Source organism: Nannobrachium achirus (assembly GCF_963921795.1).
Source record: "Nannobrachium achirus genome assembly, chromosome: 23".
Lineage (NCBI taxonomy): Eukaryota > Metazoa > Chordata > Actinopteri > Myctophiformes > Myctophidae > Nannobrachium > Nannobrachium achirus.
Window position 1 is genome coordinate 9,724,384 of NC_137830.1, and position 27,573 is coordinate 9,751,956.

Genomic DNA, 27,573 nt, shown 5'->3' on the forward strand with positions numbered 1-27,573 from the left:
GACCCTCCAGAACACATGTTGACAACTATTACCTCTAGTCTACAGTGATATAAGAACATTATGTACAACTATTACCTCTAGTCTACAGTGATATAAGAACATTATGTTCAACTATTACCTCTAGTCTACAGTGATATAAGAACATTATGTACAACTATTACCTCTAGTCTACAGTGATATAAGAACATTATGTACAACTATTACCTCTAGTCTAAATATAAATGAAGATTTGTGTACATTAGTGTTAATTTCGTTAACGAAAACTTAGACGAAACATGTTCGTCAACGCACATTTGTCAAAGGACTAGACTAGACGAACACGAACATCCCTGTGAATAAACGATGACTGGGACAAAATCATTATGCAATTTCGTTGAGGAATAAAGACAATAATGTTTTTAACAAAATAAAGACTGGACTAAAATCGGTCTTCATAATAGTTCACGAACGAGACTGATTAACGTGCAGTGCTGCATGCACCGCGGCACACGCACGCACGCACGCACGCACAACACACACACACACACACACACACACACACACACACACACACACACACACACACACACACACACACACACACACAGAGTGTTGAATGGATGCGCGCTCACAGACAGCACGTCACAGCAGTTAAAGTTTTAAAACGTCACAGCAGTTAAAGTTTTAAAACTACCAAGCGACGCAATATGTGTTGCAGAGACATGGAAGTGTTTTCAATATGCTTCAAATTTATCACTTACGTCCGACATGTAAAATAAAGGAATAATTGGAACGCTATTGGACTAAATGATGGGGAACAGCATAGCAAAGCACATGAACGCAACAGGCTCGTGTGCGCGCACTCTCGTGTGTGTTATGTGTAGCATGCAGTGGTGGAAAAAGTACTCCGATTTTTTTTACTTAAGTAAAAGTATCAATAGTTACTACATTATAGAAATACTCTATTACAAGTAAAGTCTGGAATTCGAAATGTACTTAAATTACAAAAAGTAAAAGTACAAATTGTTTGAACATAGCTGATCTACAAGCTCACAACGTGTTGTGTTATATCAAAACAATATTTGGATCCAAGATGTAGTGGAGTAGAAGTAAAAAGTATTAGAAATTGGAAATACTCAAGCAGGCCTATAAACACCTCAACATTGTACTTAAAGGGATATTTCAGTTACAAAGAAACGTTTGGTCATTTTATCATCTAATCAGGCGAAGAACTGGGCCTGTAGGGCCTGATAACATTTACATCAAATATCTAAATATTGAATCAAGCAAATTAAAATCTGTTCAGGGTGTTCATAAAAGCCTGATTGGACGATAAAATGACCAAACGTTTTTTTGAAAGTGGAATATCTCTTTAAGTCCAGTACTTAAGTAAATGCACTTAATGTTACACCACTGGGCGGGGTTGCACCAGCTGTTAATAAGTTATAACGTAGCCTAGTTGTAACGTAAATGGCTTCTAAGTCAAGAGTTACGCATTATTAATATTTCAGCTGTTGCACCACTCTAACGTATCTCTAAGTACCTACTTAATATTTACACCAGCCTTTGGGCAGCACTAAGTCCTTACTAAGTAACCTATCTCTATGGAAGTAGAGCAACTACACTACTAACGTGGCAGACAGCATTATATCGTCTATTTAATTAATTCAACAATGACACGACCCATCTGTTTTAAACGTTAAGCCCTATATACATTTCGTCCATTTGTAAATAGACGATCTACAAGCTCACAATGTGTCTACTATTATAGAGTATTTCTATATATTGCAGGATTGATACTTTTTTAATTAATTTGAGTCTTTTTCAACCAGTTCATATAGCCACGGCAGACAGCACAACAGCGACTTGAACGGTGCTCTTCTCCCCTCCAAATATGCGCTGTGTTACTTCACAACAGGGCAAAATGTATGAGGGGCCAATATAATTTGTGATACAATCCGTGTGCAGGGATGCGCTCGCCATGTGCACACGTATCAATATGACTTTGTGTATGACAGTGGAGAGACGGAGCTCTGCCTGTTGACAAAAGACTATACAATCTTTACTTTACTAGAAACAGTTAGTTTTCATTGGATTCGGGAGCTATGACGTCATTTTATGCGACTATACATTACTTTAGGAACAGTCTGCGCATTACTAGTTACGTTATGCCTTAAGCAGTCGTGGTGCAACACCTGTTAGTAACTCACTTAGTTAAAAACTAACTAGTAGTTACTAAGCCTCTAGTAAGGACTTTACTCCCTAACTTAACTTGCGTTCTGGTGGTGCAACCTGCCCCTGGTGTGTAGTAGTCTACATGTGCTTGCCTATTGGACAGGTGGTTCCTACTGGTGTTGCTTAGTTTAGTTTAGTTTAATTTATTAGCACATCATATAAAACATGTAACATTATATACATGGGAACAAAATACAGTGCGAGGAAAGGAAGAAGCCATCAGGCTTATTTGGAATCCTTCCCTTATTGGAAGAGATAATAACATTACAGATTTAAAAGTTCAATAACAATACGGTAGAATACCACAAAAGGGGCAGCTGTGCAATGAAGAGATAATAACACAGAAACTGCACAAAAGAACAAAAGAAAGGAGAAAAAGAAAAAAGAACATTAAGAAAACACATCAGTAAACTAAATTATGTTGACTACAGTTAGGACGAAATAAGATATAGCTTTAGATGTTTTTTGAATACTGGCAAGGATATTGATAACTTCAGTGAAGCATCTAGACAGTTCCACAAATGAGGGCCTCTAAATTTGATAAATGATTGATGTTTTGAAGTACGACAAAAAGGTAAATCAAAATCATCCCTTTGCCTTGTGGGGTAGGAGTGAATGTCAGAAGTTAACTGAAAAAAATTATGAAAAGAAGATGGAATGTCTTGTTTGCATTTTTTAAATTTAAACATAAACAAACAGGTTTGTAGAATATTTACTTTGTCAATAGGCAATAATGAATATTTAATGAAGAGAGGAGCAGATGGCTCATATCTATTTGACTGAGAAATCATTCTCATAAACCTTTTTTGAATGATCAGAATTTGTGTTAAGAATGATGGACATGTTGCAGCCCAAACAATATTACAGTAACTAATATGAGGGAAAATTAAGCTATAATAAAGCGTTAAATGGGACGAAGGAAGAACAAATGGACAGATTTTTCGACTTCTTGCATACAGTATCAATCTGTTGTTTCCAGTTTAAGTTTTCATCTATAATGACACCCAAGAATTTTGTATATGGAACCTGGCAAATTTCTGAGCCATTGATTACGATTCTAGATTTTTCATGGGGGAATATTTTGTTTATGTTGCTAAAAATCATGAAGTTGCATTTTTGGATATTGAGAGTAAGCTTGTTCAACTGAAACCATTTGTAAACATCCAACAATTCATCATTAACATGTTTAACAAGGGTATTTAAATCACTGTGTGAGGCAATGAGATTAGTATCGTCTGCAAATAAAATAGGAAGAAACATTTTGCAATTCATGGCTAAGCCATTAATATAAATCAAAAACAATAAAGGACCAAGTATGGAGCCCTGAGGAACCCCGACTAAGATTTTCAACTTCTCAGATAAACAACCATTTATGGACACATATTGTTCCCTGTCAACTAGATAGTTAGAAAACCACTTAAGAGCAACATCCTGAACTCCATATCTATTAACTCATTGAGTGCCAATCCCGAACTAGTTCGGCTTTATTATCGTATCGCAGAGTGCCGATCCCGAACTAGTTCGGCTTTAAAAAAAAAAAAAAAAAAAAAAAAATGTTTTTTTTTTGAAAAAAATTTTTTTGAATTTTTTTTTTTTGGACCCCATCAAATCTGGTGAACATGATTTCAATCGCGATTTTGCATGTTCCACCCCCATACAACCCCATCTAACATACAGGGCAGCCATTTTTGTTTACATAACATGTAAAACATAATGGCTATTATCTCAAGAATGCCTGAACGGATTTCCAATCGGATTTTTTTGTTTGAAAGCTGTGAACAAACTGCACAAATCCACTCCAATGCAATCCAGGATTGCATTGGATTTTTTAGAGCTCATTCTTCTCTGTTTTTTTCCCATGCATGAGGTGTGCAAGGTTTAATCGTGGCTAAATTGCAGAAAATAGATCTTCTAAAATGCTTGGTAGCCAATAGCTAACTTCAAGCTAACTTCATCCTCTTCCTGTACATGCACAAAGGAAAGTGTTCAGGCATGTCATGGCTGCAGGGCTTGTGCATATACCAGCACTGTCTAAGTAGAATTCTCTGGTCATTGGGGCCCTCTAGTGGTGAAAAAGGGGGCACTCAAAGAGTTAAGTTTAGAAACAAGAATTTTATGATTTACAGTATCTAAAGCTTTGGTTAAATCCAAGAAAACACCAAGAACAAATTTTTCATCATCCAGAGCTGAAGAGATATTGTTGACAAGCTGTAACAGAGCCAGTTCAGTTGAGTATTTTTTGCGAAAACCATATTGATGGCAATAGAGGATGTTGTTCTTAAGTAAATGAGCGGAAATTCTTGAATAGATAAGTTTTTCCAAAATTTTAGAAAAACAGGGAAGAATAGATATGGGCCGATAATTGCCAAAATGATTAGTATCTCCTGATTTATGTAGTGGCACCACTTTTGCTATTTTAAAATTGTGAGGAACAACACCAGACTCTAAAGATAAACAAAAAATATGAGTTAAGGGTTGGATAATATAATCAATAATTTCTTTAATAAAAATACTTCTAAACCCATCATGACCTTCAGCAGAATTTTTCAAATTAGAGACAATACCCCTCACTTCCTCAACACTGGGGGGATCAAAACTGCAGAGTGGAGAAAACTGACCTTTGATTAAACTACATGGCATATCATCAGATACATTTATATTGGCCGCCAATGAGAGGCCAATATTAACAAAAAAATCATTTAACCCATTTGCTATCTCTCTCTGATTGAGAGGAGAACCTTCATTTCCCAATACCTCAACTGGAACAGTTAATTGTTGTTTTTTACGTTGTAATAATTGATTAATGATGCTCCAAGTAGACTTTATGTCCTTAGAAGCTTGGATGAATTTGTCTGAGAAATATTTCTTTTTAGCATTTCTTAATGATTGAGTAAATTTATTTTTGCATTTCTTATGTTTCCACATTGAATGGAGTGGGACTTAGAATATATTTTTTGTATAGTTTCTTTTTTAGAAGAGAATGTTTTCTTAATTCTGTAGTAAACCAAGGATTGGCTTTAAAAACCTTTTTCACTTTTTTTGAGGTAATCATTGGGAAACATTTCTCAAAGACAGAATTAAAGAGTAATAAAAACAACTGGTAAGCTTTCTCCACATCATGCAGCCCTAAAACACCATCCCATGAAAGATTTAACCCACCCATTTAGACCTGCTGCTACCTATACGTTGTATTACCCTTAAGGCCGGCTGCTACGTCTGTGTCACATCAGTATTTGCTATACATATAGCAACATAATTTATTTTACATTTTTGGAATAAGAAATTGAAGGTTTTCAGAAACCTTAGGTTAGGTTTTAGAAGGCGTTTTCAGAATCGGCCTCAGGTCTAAATGGGTTAAATGATTCCACATTCCTTTTGGAAAATTTACGATAACTGATTTCCTCTTGTACCGAGTTATTACTAAGCGTATTATCTTTAATATGAATTAATTGGAAAACTGGGAGATGATCTGACATATCATTTAACAATAGACCAGAGGTGATTTCAAGGTGCAAGAAGTTAATTAAAATATTGTCAATCAGTGTGGCTGATGAACTAGTTATTCTAGAAGGTCTGTGAATAGAGGGATAAAAATAAGTAGAATAGAGGACATTGAGAAAGTCTACAGTAGCTGTCTGTTTGCTATTTAGAAGATTAACATTAAAGTCACCTAGTAATACACACTTTTTACGTTGCTTGCAAATCATTTCAAGGGTGTGATAAAGAGCATCGTTAAAAATAGAAAGATCTGAATCTGGTCTGTAAATACACCCAATTACAAGGCTTTCACCATCGAAGGGTAAGCAAGATGGAATTTCAATAAACACAGATTCAACTGTGGTCTTATCAAAGTATTGGCTTAGCTATTTTTTTTCATTGAAATAAAACTGATTTGATAAATAAAGAGAAACACCACCCCCTGTGGTTGTGGTCTCTCTACAAGAATGAATAGCATTATAATTTTCCAAAGGATAGAGACATGTAATGTCATCATGAAGCCACGTTTCTGAAAAAGCCATTACTGAAAATGAGAAATTTAGGATAGGTAGGTAATCTGTCAATTGGTCAAAATGTTTTGGTAAACTTTGAATATTTAGGTGCAAAAAAGAAAAAGTATTAGGAACTTGAACTTGAGCAGATTTACTGAACTGCTCATCAGTGTAATAGTCACAAGATATCTTTACATTTTTCAGGTCAACATAATTTGAATCAGGATTGAAGAACTCATCATAGATGCCATCTTTGTCGATACATAAATCAAAAGGGTTAAATGTTGGTAAACCAGATACAGGTTGTGGGGCCACATAAGTGTGTTCAGACATGATGAAAGAAAAGGAAAAGGAGCAATACTGCTAAAAAATTTAAAAAGTCTACAAACAATAAAACATATCCATTTTTCACGAGGAGGGTGAACAACCAACTTGTCATACTTCAAGTAGGCAATGTTTCCTTTCTGACGTTCAGCCTTCAGTTTGGGCATAAGATCCTTTCTTTTTTGCCTGACACTTTCAGAGAAGTCTTCGTTGATATAAAAGTTTGTGCCCTTCAGATTCTTCGCACGATTGAAGATTTCTTCCTTGTCCTTGAATCTGAGGAGCTTTGCCACTATTGATCTCGGGCGTCCTGTAGGATCATATTTACCGACGCGATGAGCTCTCTCAATTTCAATGAGTTTGGGATCAATTTCGAGATGTTCCTTGAACAAATTTTTAACTTTGGTCTCTGCGTCAGACCAAGATTCGGATTTCACATCAGGAATGCCATCAATGATAAGCAATGTGTTTTAGGCTACTGGGTTCAGTTGGGTGAACTGGACATACTGGTGGTGTTGTTGTACTGTACTGTACTGTACTGTAGTGTAGTGTAGTGTAGTGTAGTGTAGTGTAGTGGGATCAGTTGGTTGAACTAGATATTGGTTCTGTTGTCTTGTTGGACTGTACTGGAATCAGCTGGTTGTTGGTCATCAAAAAGACGAGAGAAAATGCAATGTGTAATAATTATGATTAGATGGAAAATGTTCTATATTATTTGCAGAGAGTAAAGGGAGACAATTTATTGTCCTGACTAAAACTAGACTAAAATGTCAACAGTTTTTGTTGACTAAACTAGACTAACTAAAATGATGTTGTCTTGGACTAAGATGAAGACTAAAATGCTTGACTTTTAGTCAACTAAAACTTGACTAAATAAAAACTGGATGAGATTGACTAAATGTGATAAAAACTGAAAACTGGACTAAGACTGACAAAAAATAAAAAAGGGGTCATAAAATTAACACTACTGTACAACTGGGATGTGTTTTGTTTTATGTATGCCAGGTGATGTAATACATGTTCATCTATACAATATTTTCAAAACCCATTTGAAAAAGAGCAGATGTACAAGTTCACAACACATGGCATCACAGCCCTTCCTGAGCTTGTATATCGGCGCTATTCATTGAAAAACAAAGAATATAGGTTTTAAGTGGTTAATTAAATATTATAAGTTATTAAACTATCTATTATTTATATTATATTGTGTTCATCTCCACAGAGAGAGACTCAGAACCACACCTGAACAGAAGACATCCAGTCAAACCACAAGTGAACAAAGTAAGACTGGACACATTTTACACAAATTATTATTTCAATTCATGAAATGTTTAATTAGCAGACAACATCATTAGACTAACGTCCATGTATCAAATACTGATGATTAACATAGCCTATACATTTAGACAGAAACAAATGACCCAATTATATTTATTTAGCTGTTTTGGATTTCTTTTTTCCCTATATTTTTTTGACAAATTGTAGATTTTCTGGGGGGTGTTTAAGAAATAGTTTGAATGGTATGATATATTTCATGTAAAGTTATAAATTAACTTTAACTTATTTAATATGTCTTCATTGTGTTCTCATAGCAGGTGTCAGTCCGCGGGAGCATTTAAAGGTTTATAAGATCGGTTTGAACCGTCTTGATCGTGTGACATACGTCACTGAAGTGCCCTCCCTCAGCAGCATCTACACAGAGCTCTACCTCTCAGCGGGAGCGAGTGAAGGTGTTAATAACCAACATGAGGTCTGGCAGCTTGAGACAGCTTCCAAGAAGAAGACCCTCCATGACCAACCAATCAAATGCTGTGACATCTTTAAGCCCCTCCTCCTTGGCAGAGATAAACCCAACAGAAGAGTTCTGACCAAGGGCATCGCTGGCATTGGAAAAACCTTCTCTGTGCGTAAGTTCACTCTGGACTGGGCAAGGGGTTTGGAAAATCAAGATGTCATTCTCCTGGTTCCCTTCTCATTCCGGGAGCTGAACCTGGTCAGAGATGAGCAGCACAGTCTTCTCTCACTGATTCATCGTTTCCACCCAGAATTAAAGAAGATCACAGCAGAGCAGCTCGCTGTCTGGAAGGTTGGCTTCGTCTTTGATGGTCTGGATGAAAGCAGGCTTCCGCTGAAATTCGAGAACATTGATATTGATTCTGATGTCTTCAACAACAATGACATTGTTTCTGATGCCACAGTGACATCATCAGTGGACTTGCTGTTGACAAACCTCATCAAGGGGAATCTGCTCCCCTCAGCCCTCCTCTGGATAACTACCAGACCTGCTGCAGCCAATCAGATCCCTCCTGCCTATGTTGACTTGGTGACAGAAGTACGAGGGTTTACAGACCCCCAGAAGGAAGAGTTCTTCAGGAAGAGATTCAGTGATGAGAAGCTGGCCAACAAAATCATCTCACACGTGAAGACATCAAAAAGCCTCCACATCATGTGTCACATCCCAGTCTTCTGTTGGATCACTGCTACCGTTCTGGAGGACATGTTGAAGACAGACAAGACAGAAAAGCTGCCCAAGACCCAGACTGCGATGTACAGCAGCTTCCTGTGGGTTCAGACAAAGAGGAAGAATCTGAAGTTTGGCGAGACGGATGAGGTGAATCAACACCATTCAAGCTCAGTAAGGGGTGAAGTTGACATGGCGATGAGTCAAAAACCAAGAGAAAATTCCTGGTTGACCTGGTTGAAGACCACGACACAAAGACTGCTGGGAGTGAGTGCAACAACTAGCAATCTTCCAATGTCCAATACTGACAAGGAGGTTCTTCTGAAGCTGGGCAGGCTGGCTTTTGAACATCTGGACAAAGGTAGCATCATGTTCTACCAAGAAGACCTGGAAGAGTGTGGTCTTGATGTGAAAGATGCCTCACTGCACTCAGGAGTGTGCACAGAGATCTTCAAAGAAGACACTGTTCAATCTGAGGGAAAGGTCTACAGCTTTGTTCATCTGAGCATCCAGGAGTTTCTGGCTGCAGTCTACCTGTTCCACTGTTACACACAGAAGAAAATGAAGGTACTGAAGACATTCCTGGGAGTTGATGTCAGTACCTTGGAAGACTTCCTGAAGAGAGCCTTTGAAAAATCCACAGAGAGTGAGTATGGCCACCTGGACCTCTTTGTACGCTTCCTTCATGGCCTCTCACTGGAGTCCAACCAGAGTCTTTTAGGAGGCCTACTGTGTCAGACAGACCACAGTCCAAAGAGCATCCAGAGAGCCATCAACAATCTGAAGAAGATGAATGATCAAAGGTTCTCTCCTGACAGATGTATCAACATCCTCCACTGTCTGATGGAGATGAACGACCACTCACTGCATCAGGAGATCCAACAGTACCTGGAGTCAGGGGACAGATCAAAGACACGACTGTCTGAGAGCCAGTGTTCAGCTCTGGCCCACATCCTGCTGATGTCAGAGGACGTTCTGGATGAGTTGGACCTGAGCAAATACAGAACAAACAACTGGGGGAAATCCAGACTGGTCCCAGCTGTGAGGAACACCAGAAATGCTCGGTTAGTAGTCATGTTCATAGAAAACGAAGTAAAAGAGAATCAATCTACCATCACACATAACAATATAAGTAGAAATGATAGGGGATGTAAAATGTCCAATAATAATCAGGTCTCAAATAGTGTCTGGTGGTATAGTGTTTATGTGCAAATAAAGCATATTCCTATTAACTATTTCACTGCCTATGACGGGTGCTCGTCACGTGTCGCTCACTGCCACGGCGAGCGCTCGTCAAATCCTGATTTGAGCCATGGAACAGCTGGTGGGTGTCTGTGGGCTGTGAGTTGCCATAGCAACGACCGTGCACGTAGCCTGAAGTCATGTGACACACACACACACACACACACACACACACACACACACACACACACACACACACACACACACAGCGGAAGGTTTCCTTTTCCTTTTTGAGGCCCTGCTATGTGTTGATTTTGGGTGAAAGCAAGCCACATTCCACTGGCTCTATCTTTTCACTTTTCTTTTGACACTAAAAGACCTGCATACGGATAGATATAATAGAGGGATGTTATTCTATAAAATCTCAAAGGTTAGTGTTTTGCTGGCGTTGAACAGACAAGATGATTAGATAAGCTTTGGCAGTAAAAGAGAAAGATTAATACATTTTAATTGCCCTCTATTACTAAAATAATAAATACCTTAAATATTGTATTTCGTTTAGCCCTCTATAACTAGAGTTTAATTATAATCTCTGCCACGGCGGCTTCATTACAGCAGTTATCTGTGCGCTCGTGGACGGCTGGGAAAAAAAACAGACTTAGACTTAGCTCTCAACGCACTGCATCATGGCGGGTCGACAACTTATACATCTGTTCTTTTCGGCACATTTATAGAGATCTGGTGGTCCACCAGATCTAGAGTCTCATCGGGACAGCACCTGTATCAATACCACTACCCTGGCTATCAGCGTGATAACATCATTATAAAGTTAGGGTTAGGGTTAGGGTTGAGTTAGGGTACAGTGAGAAGGCTCTTGTTTTGAAATACGCTTCTGTGCACCGTTTAGAGAGGAAATGGCTTTCAATGGACGCCCCATTTGATGGTCGTCCGTCTCTCTCTCCCTGTGCGTCATGAACTCCTGGTGAAAACCACGCAGGCATAAGGAATATACAAACAAAACACCAAGACAAGACAACGTAGGCTATAAAGGCATTAAACCACATCCTCATCCTCTTGGGTCACGGGCTAAAACGTTTGGGAACCATGCTTGCTGTAGACAGTGGTGTAAAGCAGTGGTTCTCAGGGGTTCCCTTTTCAGGCTGTGACCCCCAAAATAATCATATTTTAACTGCGGACCCCCCACCCTGACGTTGTATAACACGGTTCTATTGTGAAAATAGCAGATCTACATGAGGCGTTGTGAGCATGTAGATCTGCTATTTTCACAATTCCTGCCACTGATATTTGACAATTTGGCCAGTGTTTAATTTGTCATTTTAGGGGTATTAAAAGGTCCTTAAATTGACACTTTAGAATTTTTTAGATACAGTACCTTCTATAATCTTAAACTTTATGTTGGTTTGTTTACTGTTGTGTGAGAAAACAAGTTTGCACATTAACTTAATCATCTGGGGACCCCCCAAAATAATTTGGGGACCCCCTGGGGGTTGGGGTCCCGACCCACAGGTTGAGAACCACTGGTGTAAAGTAACTAAGTAGATTACTCAAGTACTGTACTTTCGAGGTATTTGTAGGCTATTGTGTCCTATTTCCAATTCATTTACTTCTACTCCACAGTGGAGTAAACCCTATTATATTAAGCGGGTCTGCCGCCGTGTAGAACCGATTTGTGTGTGTGTGTGTGTGTGTGTGTGTGTGTGTGTGTGTGTGTGTGTGTGTGTGTCTTTGCGCACGCATCAATTAACGAGTATACTCGTTAATGGCAGTGTTAAATTAATTATTTCCATGGACTTTAAATCATTGTTTTATTTGATGACCTTCCGGCCCTGGCATTTGAACTTTGTGCCCTAAAAACCTTTGACAACACCAAAGGTCAAGTGGTCTTGACCCTATAGAATGACAAAACTCCTATGAACATAGAAAAACATTTAAAGATGCACACACAACAAACGTTCACATTTTGTTCACATTAGGCACCCCTGGTTTAATTGTAAATGCTTTTGGCGCTGCATTGAGTACACAACCCTCACCATGTGATTCAAACATGAACTTGATCTAATCTGTGTTGATAATCTCTGTTTTGACATATTCTACATTTACAGACTTGTTGGCTGTGATCTCGAAAAGCCAGATTATGAAATTGTGGCTTCAGCTCTCAGCTCTAATCCTTCACATCTAAGAGAATTGGATCTCAGTTATAACGATGTGAAGGATTCATTCATGGAACTCATCTCTGCTGGATTAAAGAGTCCACATTGTGAACTGGAGATACTGAGGTCAGATTAATTAACCAACATTATTTAGATTACTTCTGTTTTATTATTTATTGTTTGATCATAATAAGATTATAATAAGAGGAGTGTGCATTAAAGGAGTAGTTCACACCCAAAATCAATTATTTTCTGATGATTACTCACGCCATGGAGACTTAAGTTCAATAATATGTTTTTGTTTTTGTTTTAGTTGCACTTCTAAGACAATAATTTCATTACAATAAATGTACCCCCCAGTGTTGTACCCGAACGCGTTCAAAGAATGATCGTTCATGAACACGTTCATATTTTGGGCGAACGTGAACTGAACTGAATGTCCTTTGTTTTCGCTTGATGAACGAATTGTCGAACGCGATCATTCTGACGCCCGTGAACGGCGTTCTTCGGCGTTCGTCGGCCGTTCATGCGGCGGTCCGCGCCTCTGTGCGGTCGTCTGTCCTCTCGTCTCTCTTTTCATTCACATGCTCCAATAGTACGCACTGCACGCAGCTCCTCGTGAACGTTGATATGCGGTGCTGTCTGCAGCTGCACTGTGAATCTCCTCCTTGTTACGTCTCGCAAGTAAAGCCTGATAGTCTAGTAAATCTAGGGAAAAAATACACTCAGGTTGGACAAAATTGTACTATTTAGTTTTTCAACTGCTTCTGACAGGAAATTAGGTCTACTAGCCAGGATAAAAAATCTACCATAATCTGCTCACTGCAAATACCCACAGTGGCCAAATCAAGTTGGGCTCCCATCGACTTTCTATACAGGAGGAAAATACCCAAAAAATCTGCTTTAAGTAGGATGTGAGGGGTCTAACTAGGGGTTTGACATTATGCTGAATCCATTGCAAGCATTTGTTTTGCACAAAAACATTTCTTGGGCTAACAATGGCCCCAGAAAATGATGGTTTAGTGATGAAAAGTGATGAGTCATCACTTTTCCACAGTTTTGTGGGCGTTTTATGGGGCCAATGAATGTTTTGTGCAAAACAAATGCTTGCAATGGATTCAGCATCATGTCAAACCCCTAGTTAGACCCCTCACATCCTACTTGTTTTTTTCTGGGTATTTTCCTCCTGTATAGAAAGTCGATGGGAGCCCAACTTGATTTGGCCACTGTGGGTATTTGCAGTGAGCAGATCATGGTAGATTCTTTATCCTGGCTAGTAGACCTCATTTCCTGTCAGAATCAGTTGAAAAACGAAATAATATTTTTTTGTCCAACCTCAGCCTTATTTTTACTGGACTATGACTATACTTTGTCATGTGTGTTGCACGGGAAAAATAGCTGATCTGCAAGCTCACAACGTGTCGCATCCACGAGACAACGTGAGCTTGTAGATTAGCTATTTTAACCAACGCGGAAACATGCTGTGCGCGAGGTTTAGAAACTTCTGCCTTCAGCCCTTCACAATAAAGGTGCAGGAAGACTGGGCACTGGGCACCTAAATATTGTGGGCACCTCAATGTTAAGTTGGATGAAATTATTGCTGGGTGTGGTTCTATATGGGCTGTGTCAATAATTTGACAAATAATAGCATGCAGCAACGTCTAAACTTTTTTTTTTCTTTTTGAATAGCCAAAAGTATAAAAATATGGTTAAAAAAGAACGAAAAAGAACTAAGTTAGTTCATTTTGGGGAACCATGAACTTTAGTTCAAAATATAGAATTATGAACTATGAAATGAACTAGTGATTCATTTTAGAAGTTTTGAACTTGAACTTGAACTAGTTAATTTTTAAAGTGAACTTTAATCCCAACACCGGATGGGGACCCAAATGCATTCGGGTCCCCATTCGGAATCAATGGGGGAAAATATACTATAATCACATTTTTGTCTTAGGAATGCGAGAAAAAATAAATATATTATTGAACTCAAATCTCCATGGCGTGAGTAACCAGTAGAAAAAAATGTCATTTTGGGGGTGAACTACTCCTTTAAGTTGACATCACACTGACTAGAATCATGATACGGTCAGAGTTTGTGTTGATTAGTCCTCACTCTGGCATCACATCACAATGATACGTACAGTAAATACAATATGTGATCCATCATGGCTGCTAGGGAATTATCACGTCCAGTTACACAATCATTGAGTGTCAAACTGGTGTAAACACAGACTGGGAGATTTGCTGGTACCCCCGCCCACCAGCAACAGCAGCCTGTTGTCTGTTTCATTTAGTCAAATTACATTAAGACATCTATAATGTCAGACATCAGTCATATCCATATTTCGGAATATATTGTGTCTGTATTTTGTCCAACCGTAACTCGAATCACATTTGCAAGTGAATTCCGTTCCGTACGAATTACATCATGCACGACCCCGCCGTTTAGGGTGAGGTCGCTTTTTTGCCCTTAGGCGTCTTACTGGTTTATATATTATATGTACTTTAAAGGGGAAGACCACCCATTTTGAATATTGAACTATGTCATTAATATACCTTAGAGGAGTTGTGTGGAAATTAAAAAAAAGTTCCCCCTCTTCTGTGTTGCCTAGAACTGGAGGATTGATTTTGGGGTTTGCATTGCAAATTACAACTTGATGACATCACACATTGTACTTTACAATACAAACCCCAAAATCAATCCTCCAGTTCTCGGCACACAGAAGAGGGGGAACTTTTATATTATTTCCACACAACTCCTCTAAGGTATATTAATGACATAGTTCAATATTCAAAATGGGTGGTCTTCCCCTTTAATTATGTGATTACCATCTACTACTGTATACCTGGCAACTGCCCTGCTGTCTGTCTGTCTGTCTGTCTGTCTGTCTGTCTGTCTGTCTGTCTGTCTGTCTGTCTGTCTGTCCTCTCTCAGTCAGTTTGCTGGATCATCTGTTGTTAACTTGCTGCCTCCTGCTTCCTGTCAGTTAGCTTCCTGTTGGAAGATAGTCTCTCAAGAACAGCCTCAGAGAACGCTACAAAGGAAGAGAGGCCGACCGATAGGTGTCGCCCTTTCTTCTTTGACGATGGGTTCCCAGATTGGTTGGAAGATTACCATGATTTACTTCACATTATTCCTGCCTGCCTGTTCTTTCAATATCTTTGGTCCCTCCTCCAAAACTCTGATAATCAATCCAGATATGTAATCTTTAATTACAGACTTGCTTGCTGTAACATCACACAGACAGGATTTGACATCCTGGTCTCAGCTCTCAGATCTAATCTTTCCCATTTGAGAGAATTGGACGTCAGTTTCAACTGCCTGCAGGAATCACAACTGGACCAACTCTCTGCTCTACTGAAGAGTGAAGAGTGTAGACTGCAGATCATGAGGTAAATAAATAGTGTGTTTTCTCTCTGTGTGGATCTCTACTTGAACATCAACAGCACTTTGTTAAATATGGATTTCTCTGCAGGTTGTCAGGATGTGGGCTCACAGAGGAAGGCTGTTCTTCTCTGGCTTCAGCTCTGACCTTCAACCCCTCCCATCTAAAACAGCTGGACTTGAACTTCAGCCACTTCGGAGGCTCTGGTCTGAAGAAGCTCTCTGCTGCACTGGAGACTCTGAAGTGAGTAGACTTGGACTGTGTCCATGTTGGTTAGTGCAGTGTTTCCCTTACAATGTTGAACTGGCTGGCCAGGTGGGAGGGGGCTTCACCTTTTTTTCTTCTTTTTTTTTAAAGATTTCAAAATTATAATTCAATTAAAAGATATGTTTGGAGTAGGTTTCAAGTTTTGTCCCTTGGCTCACTTTATCAAAGTCAGTATGGAACTCTGTAAATAAAAACTGCCCACCGTGTTCTAGGAGAACTGATCTTTAGTGTGAGCTGTAGGTCATTCCAAGAGGTTTTGGAAAACACTGTTTTTACCAGTTCAGTCTTTACTCTGGGACAATTAGAGCCAGACGGTCATTTGATCCTATATGATCCATGTGTTCAAGAATATCTAGGTGTGTGTGTGTGTGTGTGTGTGTGTGTGTGTGTGTGTGTGTGTGTGTGTGTGTGTGTGTGTGTGTGTGTGTGTGTGTGTGTGTGTGTGTGTGTGTGTGTGTGTGTGTGTGTGTGTGTGTGTGTGTGTGTGTGTGTGTGTGTGTGTGTGTGTGTGTGTGTGTGTGTGTGTGTGTGTGTGTGTGTCCATGCATGTGTGCGTTTCATACCAAAAGGAACAGACCATATCAGTTAGTGGAGACAGTGTGTTAGACAGTCAGACATTGATTCATTGTTGTTCTCTTTCCTACAGTGTGAATCATTCAGGAGAACACTGGATTAAACCTCAACTCCTTACAAGATGTGAGTGTCTGTCTGTCTGTCTGTCTGTCTGTCTGTCTGTCTGTATTTCCGTCACATTGACATTTTATACACTGTTTTATACTCTGTTGGCCCCTCCCTCCTTGTATTCAGAGGATATTATAAAAACCTTCAGCAATGTTTAGTAACACAATCCAAAACATTGAAATTCAACCCCCCTCCAGGGCAGTGGTTCCCAAACTGGGGTTCAGGACCCCTAGAGAGACCATTTAAAACACAGTTCAATCAGTGTGTGAAGTGGCAACAGGCTTAGCTCTTATTCAGCAGATATAGTGTTCAGAAGTGTGGTGTTGCTGACCACATCCATAGAGGGGAGAGGGGGAACAGCCCAGGACCTCATGCTCCCCTCTACCCAGGTGAGGTGCACCCTAGTCCTGCTCCACTCCTCCACTCCATCCAGGAGGACCTCTGGAGGAACCAGAGGACCTCCAGGTGATCTGGACTCCTGAGGAGCAGTGTCTCCTAGTATTCAACAAACTAATAAAGATACTTTTTAATTTGACACGCTCCCACAAATATAGATTCTCACACAAAACAAGGCTTTGTGACGAGCAGGAAAAGTGGGCGTGGCTGTTCCCGCTGCCCTAGGGGAGTTTCAACCTTTTGAAATGTGTTACTAGACATCTTTACAAACACATTAGTGAGGAAATGTCTTGAGAAGGAATTTATTCCATGTTTGGACATTTTTCTATCCTGACAACCAGTGGTGGACAAAGTATTTACTCGAGTAAATACTCAAGTATAAAAAAGTACAAATTACAACTACAGTACTTTTTTTAATGTATATCAATGTATTGTTGTATTGAAATGAAGAACATTTCACCCAAAATAAATGCATTAAAACAGAACTGTCTAAATACAGTGAAAATAGCCGATCTACAACCTCACAACGTCTGTCTGTCTGTCGTGTTTGTTGCATTGCAACATGTTGTGAGCTTGAAGATCTGCTGTTTTAGAATTATGAATACAGAATAGGTTCACTAGGGTTCAAGTGGTTCATTAGACCTGCAATCAGGAACTGATTTTAATTAATAAAACATTATTTTAATGATATTTATTTTATATGTTAAACACTTAAACCCACGTCACTGACTGGAGTTCCTCAGGGCTCTGAAAAATATCAGATCTACAAGCTCACAAGCACAAATGGTTCCTTCTTTGAACCATTAACCATTTAAACCCTGCGTCCCAATGTTGGACATGTCTTAATATGTGAACATTCATCGTAAATAGCAGATCTACAAGCTTACAACACATCGTGCTACGACACGTTTTGAGCTTGTAGATCGGCTATTTTGGAAACTGAGCAGACCAAGTATAGAGCCCTGGGAGACACCGGTCGATGAAGGGTTAAAGTGGTTGATGGTTCTTTATAGCATTGGTTCTCAAAGTGTGGTCCGGGGACCCCCAGGGGTCCTTAGGGGGTTCCAGGGGGTCCCCAGTACAATGTTTAATACAGCATTACACTCATTTGAACCACTTTATCCATGTTTTACACGTTGGCTATTTAACACATTTAGAGCTAGAAAACATCTGTGCTCCAAACGCGTCACTTCACGCCATGTTTGAAGTTTTTAGATCTGCTACTTTAGGTACTTTTGTGTAATGCTGTAGTATGATCAACAACAGTAGGGGGCGCTAACTTAGGAAAAATCACAAAAAGTTAGAATCTGGAGAAAAGAGTTTTCTGACATTCCTTGTTGCTAAATATAAAGAGGGTTAACCCTAATCTAAAATGACACAGATGTTTTATAGCTTTAAATGTGTTAAATAGCCAACGTGTAAAATATGGATAAAGTGGTTCAAATGAGTGTGATGCTGTATTAACAAATTAGGTCTGCAGATCTACAAGATCACAGCGCATCACTTGGTGCCGTGCTGCGAGCTTGTAGACCTGCTATTTTTGAAAGAATTATGAAAATATGATTAATTGATGTTTGGAAAGACTGCATTTCCAAGATATTATTTTGAAAATAGATGATCTACAATCTCACAACACATCGCGATGCAACGCGTTGTGAGCTCGTTTATTTTCAAATATATACAGTAAATGTTTAAAGTGGTTACACTGATTTTGATGCTATATACATGAATGTTGCTGGGGACCCCCTGGAACCCCCTCAAGGACCCCTGGGGGACCCCAGACCCCACTCTGAGAACCACTGTATTCATGATCTATAAATCTGTACCAACATACATGTTTAAATGTGCTACCCCCCCCCCCCCCCCCCATCGCTATGGAAACCAAACCTTATTGATTCTGTAAACAACCCCCCCCCCCCCACAAAAAAAAAACACCACACCTGTTCCTGATTATTACTGTGTGTGTGTGTGTGTGTGTGTGTGTGTGTGTGTGTGTGTGTGTGTGTGTGTGTGTGTGTGTGTGTGTGTGTGTGTGTGTGTGTGTGTGTGTGTGTGTGTGTGTGTGTGTGTGTGTGTGTGTGTGTGTGTGTGTGTGTGCGTGCGTGCGTGTCACTCAGTGAGGGATGTTTTTAATGTTCACTGTGTTTTTTTCTCATAAGATTCACATCGTCTCACACTGGACACAAACACAGCAGCCTACATCCTCTCTCTGTCTAAGAACAACCGGAAGGTGACTCGGGTGAAAGAGCTTCATTCATATCCTGATCATCCCGACAGGTTTGATGGAGTGGTCCAGGTTCTGTGTACAGAGGGTCTGACTGGACGCTGTTCCTGGGAGGTAGAGAGGAGTGGAGAGGTTAATATAGGAGTGACCTACAGAGGAATCAGTAGGAAAGGAAAGGGTGAGGACTGTCAGCTTGGAAACAATAAAATGTCCTGGAGACTGACCTGTAGTGATGGTAACCCTGGTAACAGATACATTGTCACACACGATAGTAAGGACACTTTCCTTCCTGTTCGTCCCTCTGACTCCAACAGAGTAGCAGTGTATCTGGACTGTCCTGGTGGGATTCTGTCCTTCTATGAAGGGTCTTCAGACACACTGAGACACCTTTACACCGTCCAGACCACATTTACTGAACCTCTCTATGCTGGCTTTGGGTTTGGTTCTGACTCCTCTGTGTCTCTGTGTGAGGACAGACTGATAGACAGTAGTGGGGGGTGGGGTGGGGGGGGTTTACATAATCAATATGGTTTGGTTTCCATAGCGATGGGGGGGGTGGCTAACACATTTAAACATGAATATTGTACAGATGTATAGATCATGAATACAGTGATTCTCAAAGTGGGGTCCGGGGACCCCCAGGGGTCCTTGAGGGTGTTCCAGGGGGTCCCCAGAAACATTCATGTAAATAGCATCAAAATCTGTGTAACCACTTTAAACATTATATGAACAGACTATTGGAAAACAGCAGATCTACAAGCTCACAACGCGCAACACTGTGGCACGTTGTGAGCTTGTAGATCTGCTATTTTCAAACAAGGAATCTTGTACAAATTTAGTCTCTGGTACAAACCTCTCAGATTGACATGAAAAGGTTGGTTCTCAACCTGTGGATCTGGACCCCCATCTAGGGACCACCAGAGGAACCCCCAGGGGGTCCCCAGATGACAGTGAAGTGACAATGAAAGCACTTCTAAAAGTAATCAAACTATAAACTGGTCAAACATTGGAGAAATTGTCAAATAACATAAAGAGGCAAATATTATGAAAATAGATGATCGACTACAAGCTCACAACGCCTCGTCGCAACCTGGAACTGAGTCTAACCAAATGTAATGCCTCAACTCCTACAATTTACAGTTTGTCAGGGTGGGGGTCCCCAGTTCAAACCTGATTATATATGGTTATTTAGGGGGGTCCCCAGTTCAAACCTGATTATATATGGTTATTTTGGGGGGTCCCCAGTTCAAATATTATTTTGGGGGTCGCGACCAACAAGTGTGAGAACATCTGGTCTAGAACATTTAAACATGAATGTTGTAAAGTTGTGTTGATAATGGAAACTCCAATGAAGTGTTCTGAAAATCCTTGTTTTTTTTAACCTATAACATTTTATTATAAAATGTAAAACATTTATTTCAAACCTTTCATGTATATTTACTAATATCTTCAAGAAAATGAAACCATTTAAATTGTGCCAAAGTTACATTCATCGCTGACACAATTGTGTTAATTAAAGACATAATAATAATAATGGATTTTTTCGTGAGGGTTATTCTGTGCGCACGCACGCACGCACGCGCGCACGCACACACACACACACACACACACACACAGGGGCGCTGGAAGTGGGGTGCTGAGGGAGCTGCAGCTCCCCTGGTGGTGGGGAGGAAAAAAAAAAAAAAAAAAAAATTTTTTTTTTTTTTTTTTTTTAATAAGCCTATATATACACACACACATAGCTATATTAAAACAATAATGTATTTGACTTTGGGGAATAAAATATGTTGAAAAAAGGTATTTGATTATCACATGGTGACCTAATCACATGGTCACCTTGCCACTTCCGGTCAGAAGGGAAGTCAAATTTAAATCCTGCTTTGATGGCACACCAAAGTCTATTTATTTGAGAACTAGAAACTGTCTATAGGCTCATTGTTGCAAACTAACACCGTTGTATAGGCCTATGGGGAATAAAAAACAGTAGAAACTGTTACAAAAATAATACCGATTTTGTAGTGTGTGCGTGAGTGACTGTGTATGTGCATGCGTGCTGTGTGTTGCACTGTGTGCTAAAATAACTAATAACTATATAGCTCCTTGTTACACCGTTGTGCAGGGAATAAGCACCCGAAACCGTAATAAAAATAACCCAAAACCGGATAAAAAACGTGAATTTTTCGGCGTGCGGCCTTCGGCCACACACATGAACTCCTCCAGGCTCAGCTCCCCTTGGGATTTGGGAGTTCCAGCGCCCCTGCACACACACACAATGTCCATTTGGTTCCATTTGTACACTCTCAGTGAGCTTGTAGATCTGCCAATTAATAGATCTATCCATCCATCCATCCATCCATCCATCCATCCATCCATCCAGAGTTTGGAAGTCCCACTGTTTATCTATCTAGAGTTTGGAAGTCCCACTGATGAGTGATTTCCCAGGAGTGCTTCCAACCTCCAAATGTGTTCAACGGCCCAATTCCAATGTCAACCCTGCACCCTCACTGACTTAAAGCTATACTATGTAACTTTTTTAATAAAACAAATCTTAAAATTGTCCTAATTATTAAATCGCTAAAGTTTTAGAACACCCACTCTGTTAATTTCAGCCCCAAAAGCCTTTTCTTTATTTGTGTTCTACTGAGCCCCTGTGGCCGTGACCGGGACTGTTTTTCCCGGCAAATTACGTCATTTGCATCATTCTGTATACGTGTCTCCCTATCGGCCAATCACAGTGCAGATCATACACTGCCGGCCAATCACAGCGCACCTTGCATCTCTTCAGGAAGTAGTCCTACACTGCATTGTTTACACTGGTCTAGGAGTCTAGCCTGTAACTCCCCAACCAATGCTCGCAGAGGGACACGAGAGACCTCTATGGATGCGGTGGTCAGGAGGCCCGGTCCGCGGCGATAAACGGCCGAAAAAAGCAGACGCGACCGAGGTTTGCTATACCGCTACTGACCACTAGTTGAGCAACTTACACAGTAGCATATATCTTTAAGTGACCTAAATGGTAAATGGTGCATTTATATAGCGCCTTTATCCAAGGCACAGAGATTGTGCATTACTCACCCATTCACACACACATTCATTCAATGGCAAAGGAAACCGAGATTGTGCATTACATTCACCTATTCACACAATGGCGGTGGAAACCATGTGTGCAAGGCACCAACCTGCTCACCAGGAGCAACTAGGGGTTCAGAGTCTTGCTCAAGGACTCTTCCACTCTAACTCTGGGGGAGCCTGGGATCGAACTGGGAACCCTTCAGGAACCCTCTGTGTTCTAAGACTGCAACTCTACCCCTGAGCCACTGAGCCACTGCTGCCCCCTGCTGACGTCAGCTGGTAAGTGCTTGAGGGTTCAGGCTGCAAGGACTCCAAATGGTAGAAAAGGAATGGAACAACACTTTAGATGAGTGTTTCACACTTTACATCACATTTAAAACTCTTTACTGTCCTTATTTACAGCCATTGCTTTAAAGGATGTGATTGTTTTGATTATAATATTTACATATAATATTTACGTTAATCTGTTCGTTGTAATTTCTGTTTATTGTATGACTTCTCACATTGTTTTAGTCTCCGCGGTTATCACCCGTAAATAATTAAAGTAAAATTTATTTATGTCATTGCAACAATGCTATGGCTGCCGTGGGAGTGTGGGATATCCCCATCTGTCCATATTTGGTCATTTGCGTCATATGGAATCCCCTGCAGTCCCGGCAGGAACAATGGGTTGGCAGGAGGACGTTATCTGGATACGATATAGACAACGTTCGTATAGAAAAGTTTTTTTGCCGATAATACGTTAATTCAGGGGTTTTCAAAGTGGGTGACGGGGCACCCTGGGGTGCCGTGATTGCAGTCCAGGGGTGCCGCGAGATAATTTGATAATATTTGGAATTTATTTGGACACTTGAAAAAATATTTAGTATCATTTTAAACTTGCAAAGTACAAAGTTAATTTTCAGTCAGTTCTAACCAAAATGGCTGTTACCTCAACGTTTTCCTCACAACATAATCACTAAAATATCATTACTGTCAGGCAGAAACCTCTGTCGCACAAAACGAGTGAAAACAGCCGATCTACAAGCACACAATGCCTCGTGATGCGAGGCATTGTGTGCTTGTAGATCTGCTGTTTTCACTAGTTTAGTACATTTTACAGATGATAAATACAAAACTAACGGTTTTGGACATACAAGGTTTCCACCCGACAACGACATTATGCTATAAATATAAGGTGTTGGGAGTGAAAATTATAATGTAGGGGTGCCTTGGATTAAAACAAATATATATTTATGGGGTGCCCTGAGACAAAAAAGTTTGGGAACCCCTGCGTTAATATACGAACGTTGTCATCTAGCTCAATTTAGTGACGAGCCAACGTTTTGGCTCGTACATACATTCATCTCAAAATGTGCGCAAACATTTGAAAAGCAAACATCTTAATCTTAACGTAAGTTTGCTTTTCTCACAGCTGTCAGTAGACAGGACAGCAGCAGCAACACCAAACAGCAGAGGCGTCACAAGGGGGGGGGGGGGAGTGGGACTGAGTTACTAGGGCCCAAGGTGGAGGAGGGGCCTTAATTATTTTATACTTTATTTCTTGAGAAATAGCATATATAGAAGCTCACAGCGTGGCAACGAGTGCCAGGCTGCGAGCTTACAGATCTGCAATTTTTTGAAAAGTCGTGATAATGTGTGCAAATCTTTGAATATATGTATTTTGAGATGGGGGTCCGTGGCCAAATACATATCATTTTGGGGGTCCTTCACATGAAAAGGTTTGAGCACCACTGACATAGAAACATAGGTTTTTTCAAAAAACCTTAGGATTTGAAATAGTCAAAGACACATTTTCTGCGCTGTGAGCTTTTATATTTCTGCTACTTTTCAAGAGTTAAAGCACAAAATAATTTGTTCCCAGTCTAAATGGGTTAAACCCCCTCCCCTATGAAGAACATTTATGGGGGGCCTGCAGTGAATCCTCGTACCCAGGGCCCAGAATTTGGTGCGACACCCCTGCCAAACAGTGAGGTGGGAGCAGTTGCACAATCTATGTAAAGTGCCTTGGATGAAGGCGCTATACAAATGCACCATTTATAATATAAAACACTTATATTGTGTGGCAACACCAGGGAGCTAAACACCCCCGGTATACTGTACTGCATCCCTGAACACCAGGGGTAACGGAGTACATCAATGGGTTGTAATAGACTTTTATAAAACTGTTAATGTATGTGCAATGTGTATCTGTCACCTTTACCTCGGTAAGTTAAAGTTACTTGACACAAAAAGACTGACTCAACAACAGCTGTCTATCCGGACAGTTGCTCCATGCTTACTCCGACGTCATCAGTGCATATGGGTGGGTGACGTGACGTAACGTTTTCGCTGTCCTCGGTGTCAAACATGTATAAATAAAAAATATATTTGTCAAAAACCTTCTGAATATTGTGCAGGACATTAAGCTTTATGTGAACTTACTCAAGATTAAAACATTTCATTCCTCATTTCTTCAGGATTTTTAACCAAACATGGCAAAACTCATATGGTGTGACTGTCCTGACCTTGTTTCTCAAAGTGGGAACTTGAATAAAACTAAGAAAAAGAATTGCTAAAAATCATTTGAAAATGAATTTAGGCTAAAAAAAAATGTCTATTTGTGAGCCTATATCTTTTCAAAGTCAAAGCATAATGTTTTCAGTCATTTCTGATCACAAACATTTTGTCCCCCAAACCAAAATCATTTGGTGTGACACTAGTTTGGACAAATTAAACAGGCAATTATTTGGGACACCTATTGGCTAGAGAGGTCCTTCTTCTGTAAGGCTATTCAGCACTCCCAGCACAACTGCAAGACAGGTGTCTGAGGTGAGTTATGATTTTAACATTTTCATGAAATGCCATCTTGTTGAAACTTTGACAAACTCACCACTTTGGATGTCTGTTGGTGTGACACCTTTTCATTAAACAAAGCTTAAGTTATTTGAGGTTTTGGTCATATTTCCATGTAGATCTAGGTTGCTTTGTTATAGCTAGCATGCTGTTAGCATGCTAATGTGTACATAGTAGCCTCAAGGTAAACCTAAATGCAGAAAACGTAATATGGTGTGACACTTAATCATAATGGTGTGACATGTCTGCTTGTCACGCCATATGACTTGATTGTCACACCATATGATTTATACTGTATTTAACTACAGATATAACAATAAATAACAACGTTCCATGTTTCTTTTGTACATTTAAACATTTGTTTTAAACATTTTTACATAAAATGTAATTTAGGTTCATTCAGTGATACTTCAAATTCATCAGACAGAGCAGAAACCCCTTCACAGAAACCTTAACATATTGTTTCAATCTAAACAATATTTTCTCTTTGTCTTAAACTATACATTCCATTTTCTTTTGTCAGCTGGAAAATGACAAGTGCTGAGAGAACGAGAAAGTACAGGGAGAAACTAAAGGGGCGAGACTGCATTTTCTACGAAGAGCAGGAGGTTGTCTGTGGCATAGCAGAACCGCAACAAGGCAGCCGGTTTGCTACCCTCACCAAATACGACTGGCTGATGTACAATACAGTCTAAATGTATAATCTAATCTGATCTAATACTTTTGTACTTTCACTCACTGGACTGGACAGTGGACAGTGTTAAGGTAGGACCCGAGACAAAACTAGCGAAAATAGCTGATCTACAAGCTCTCAACACGTTGTGCTGCGAGAGCTTGTAGATCAGCTATTTTCGGAGTTGCGCAACCCAGCACTCTTTAGCTAGTGGAGATGTGGTGTAATGTCATGATTCCTAATTACATTTGTTCAACACAAAATGCTGTGCTCAAGTTCAGGAGACTTCGGAAAAAAGCAATTTACCTGAATGCTGAGTTCTGTTTCCACTAATTGGTGTTAATAAAATGTTGCCTTGGCTCCAAGTGTGGCTATGCGCCTTATTGTCTCTTTAGGATCCTTCTGCCGTGGGCCGGCAGAAGACTTAGGTGTGCGTAGCATTCCTGTGCACATCCTCATCATCCATCTACTACTACAATTCTTTCTTATCCCATGTTAAAGCCCTACAATAATATCCTGTTCAGAAATATTAAGGCCATGTTATCCTGGGTAATTGTTTAATCAATCAGTAAAGTTCAGTACTCACTAATAGGTAGGTTAAAACACAGTTTGCTTTGACACATGAAGATATGATCATACGGTGTGACACTAAATCATTTGGTGTGACATTCCAAATAGTGAAAAATCATACCTTTATTAATGATTAAACCAAAAAAATGTTTATGGATTACATAGAGAATATTATCAGGAAGAGTCACAAATATTTGTGTAATTTTAGAGAAAGTTTTGACAGAATACATTTAAAATATGTTGTAAGATCATGAACATGGGCCTCACACAGAGTGTCGATTATGAAAAAAATATACAGATATAATTAATTTTCAAAAAACTATAGTGGATCACTGGTTAGTTATTGTTGAGAATAAGCTGACCAAATGACCCCCCGAGAGGCACACGCCCCAGCTCACAGCACACCAGCACCTCACGGTCGGGTTTACAATACTGTTACGCTGCTGAGCGGTGGCTTCAGGGGTTCACTGGTGGCTTACCCCACCCTCAGACCACGACTGTGCGCTACTACAATCGGCTGAGGGGATTTTCTACGAAATTACAACTATGGGGACACACACACCACAGTTCACTTATATCTGTGTTTCGGCTGAATTTGTCTGATGTAATTAGATGGATATTCTAGCGTTGTAAAATAAACCACATAAAAACACCACTGCATCAACGTCTTATAATCTACTCCTGGCGCACTCTTTATAGACTGAGTTATCTCAGAGCAAAGTGACTTTACAACATGGATGAGAACAGAGCTATTTCTGACACTCAATGAATGAAGGATTTTTTCATGCACCTGCGAGAGAGTGTATCCTGACACACTTTCTTCTCCGTGTCTCCCTTCTCAATATCACCGCACTAAAGATTACCACCTGTGATAAGCAGAGTGCAGGCTTTGTTTCAGCCACGCTGGTCTCGCAATCCAAATCCCTCTGTTTGTATTTAGAGCTCCCACCGGTGATCACCAGGCCGGGTAAACCTCGCTCTCCTGAGAGCAAAGCCCCCTCCGAACGCCTGCTGACCAGCAGCGGTCCCGAGCTCCCAGAGGGACAGGACGATGCAAGACCGTTAAAATGACAACAGACTAAACCGTTTGGCTATGAAATTCTAGATAATACAGTATATCTGAACTCA

General features: G+C 40.0%; 2 protein-coding genes and 1 pseudogene across 3 annotated transcripts in view; all 3 read left to right on the top strand.

The window, feature by feature from the left end:
- LOC308308742 (NACHT, LRR and PYD domains-containing protein 3-like) overlaps positions 1-27,573 on the top strand; it is a 178,418-nt pseudogene that overhangs the window by 75,234 nt on the left and 75,611 nt on the right. The window lies entirely within an intron of this gene.
- Positions 790-12,477, top strand: LOC308308433 (protein NLRC3-like; the record flags this gene model as incomplete). The annotated part of the gene is made up of 4 exons (XM_080753849.1): positions 790-832; positions 8,123-9,138; positions 9,232-10,052; positions 12,294-12,477. The coding sequence occupies 4 exons, from the start codon at positions 790-792 to the stop codon at positions 12,475-12,477; spliced, it is 2,064 nt and encodes a 687-aa protein (XP_080609975.1).
- Positions 15,644-27,516, top strand: LOC308308434 (stonustoxin subunit beta-like; the record flags this gene model as incomplete). Its single annotated transcript, XM_080753850.1, has 5 exons — positions 15,644-15,734; positions 15,818-15,970; positions 16,641-16,690; positions 19,231-19,782; positions 27,386-27,516. Exons 1-5 carry the CDS (start codon positions 15,730-15,732, stop codon positions 27,514-27,516), a joined length of 891 nt encoding a protein of 296 aa, XP_080609976.1. The 5' UTR covers positions 15,644-15,729.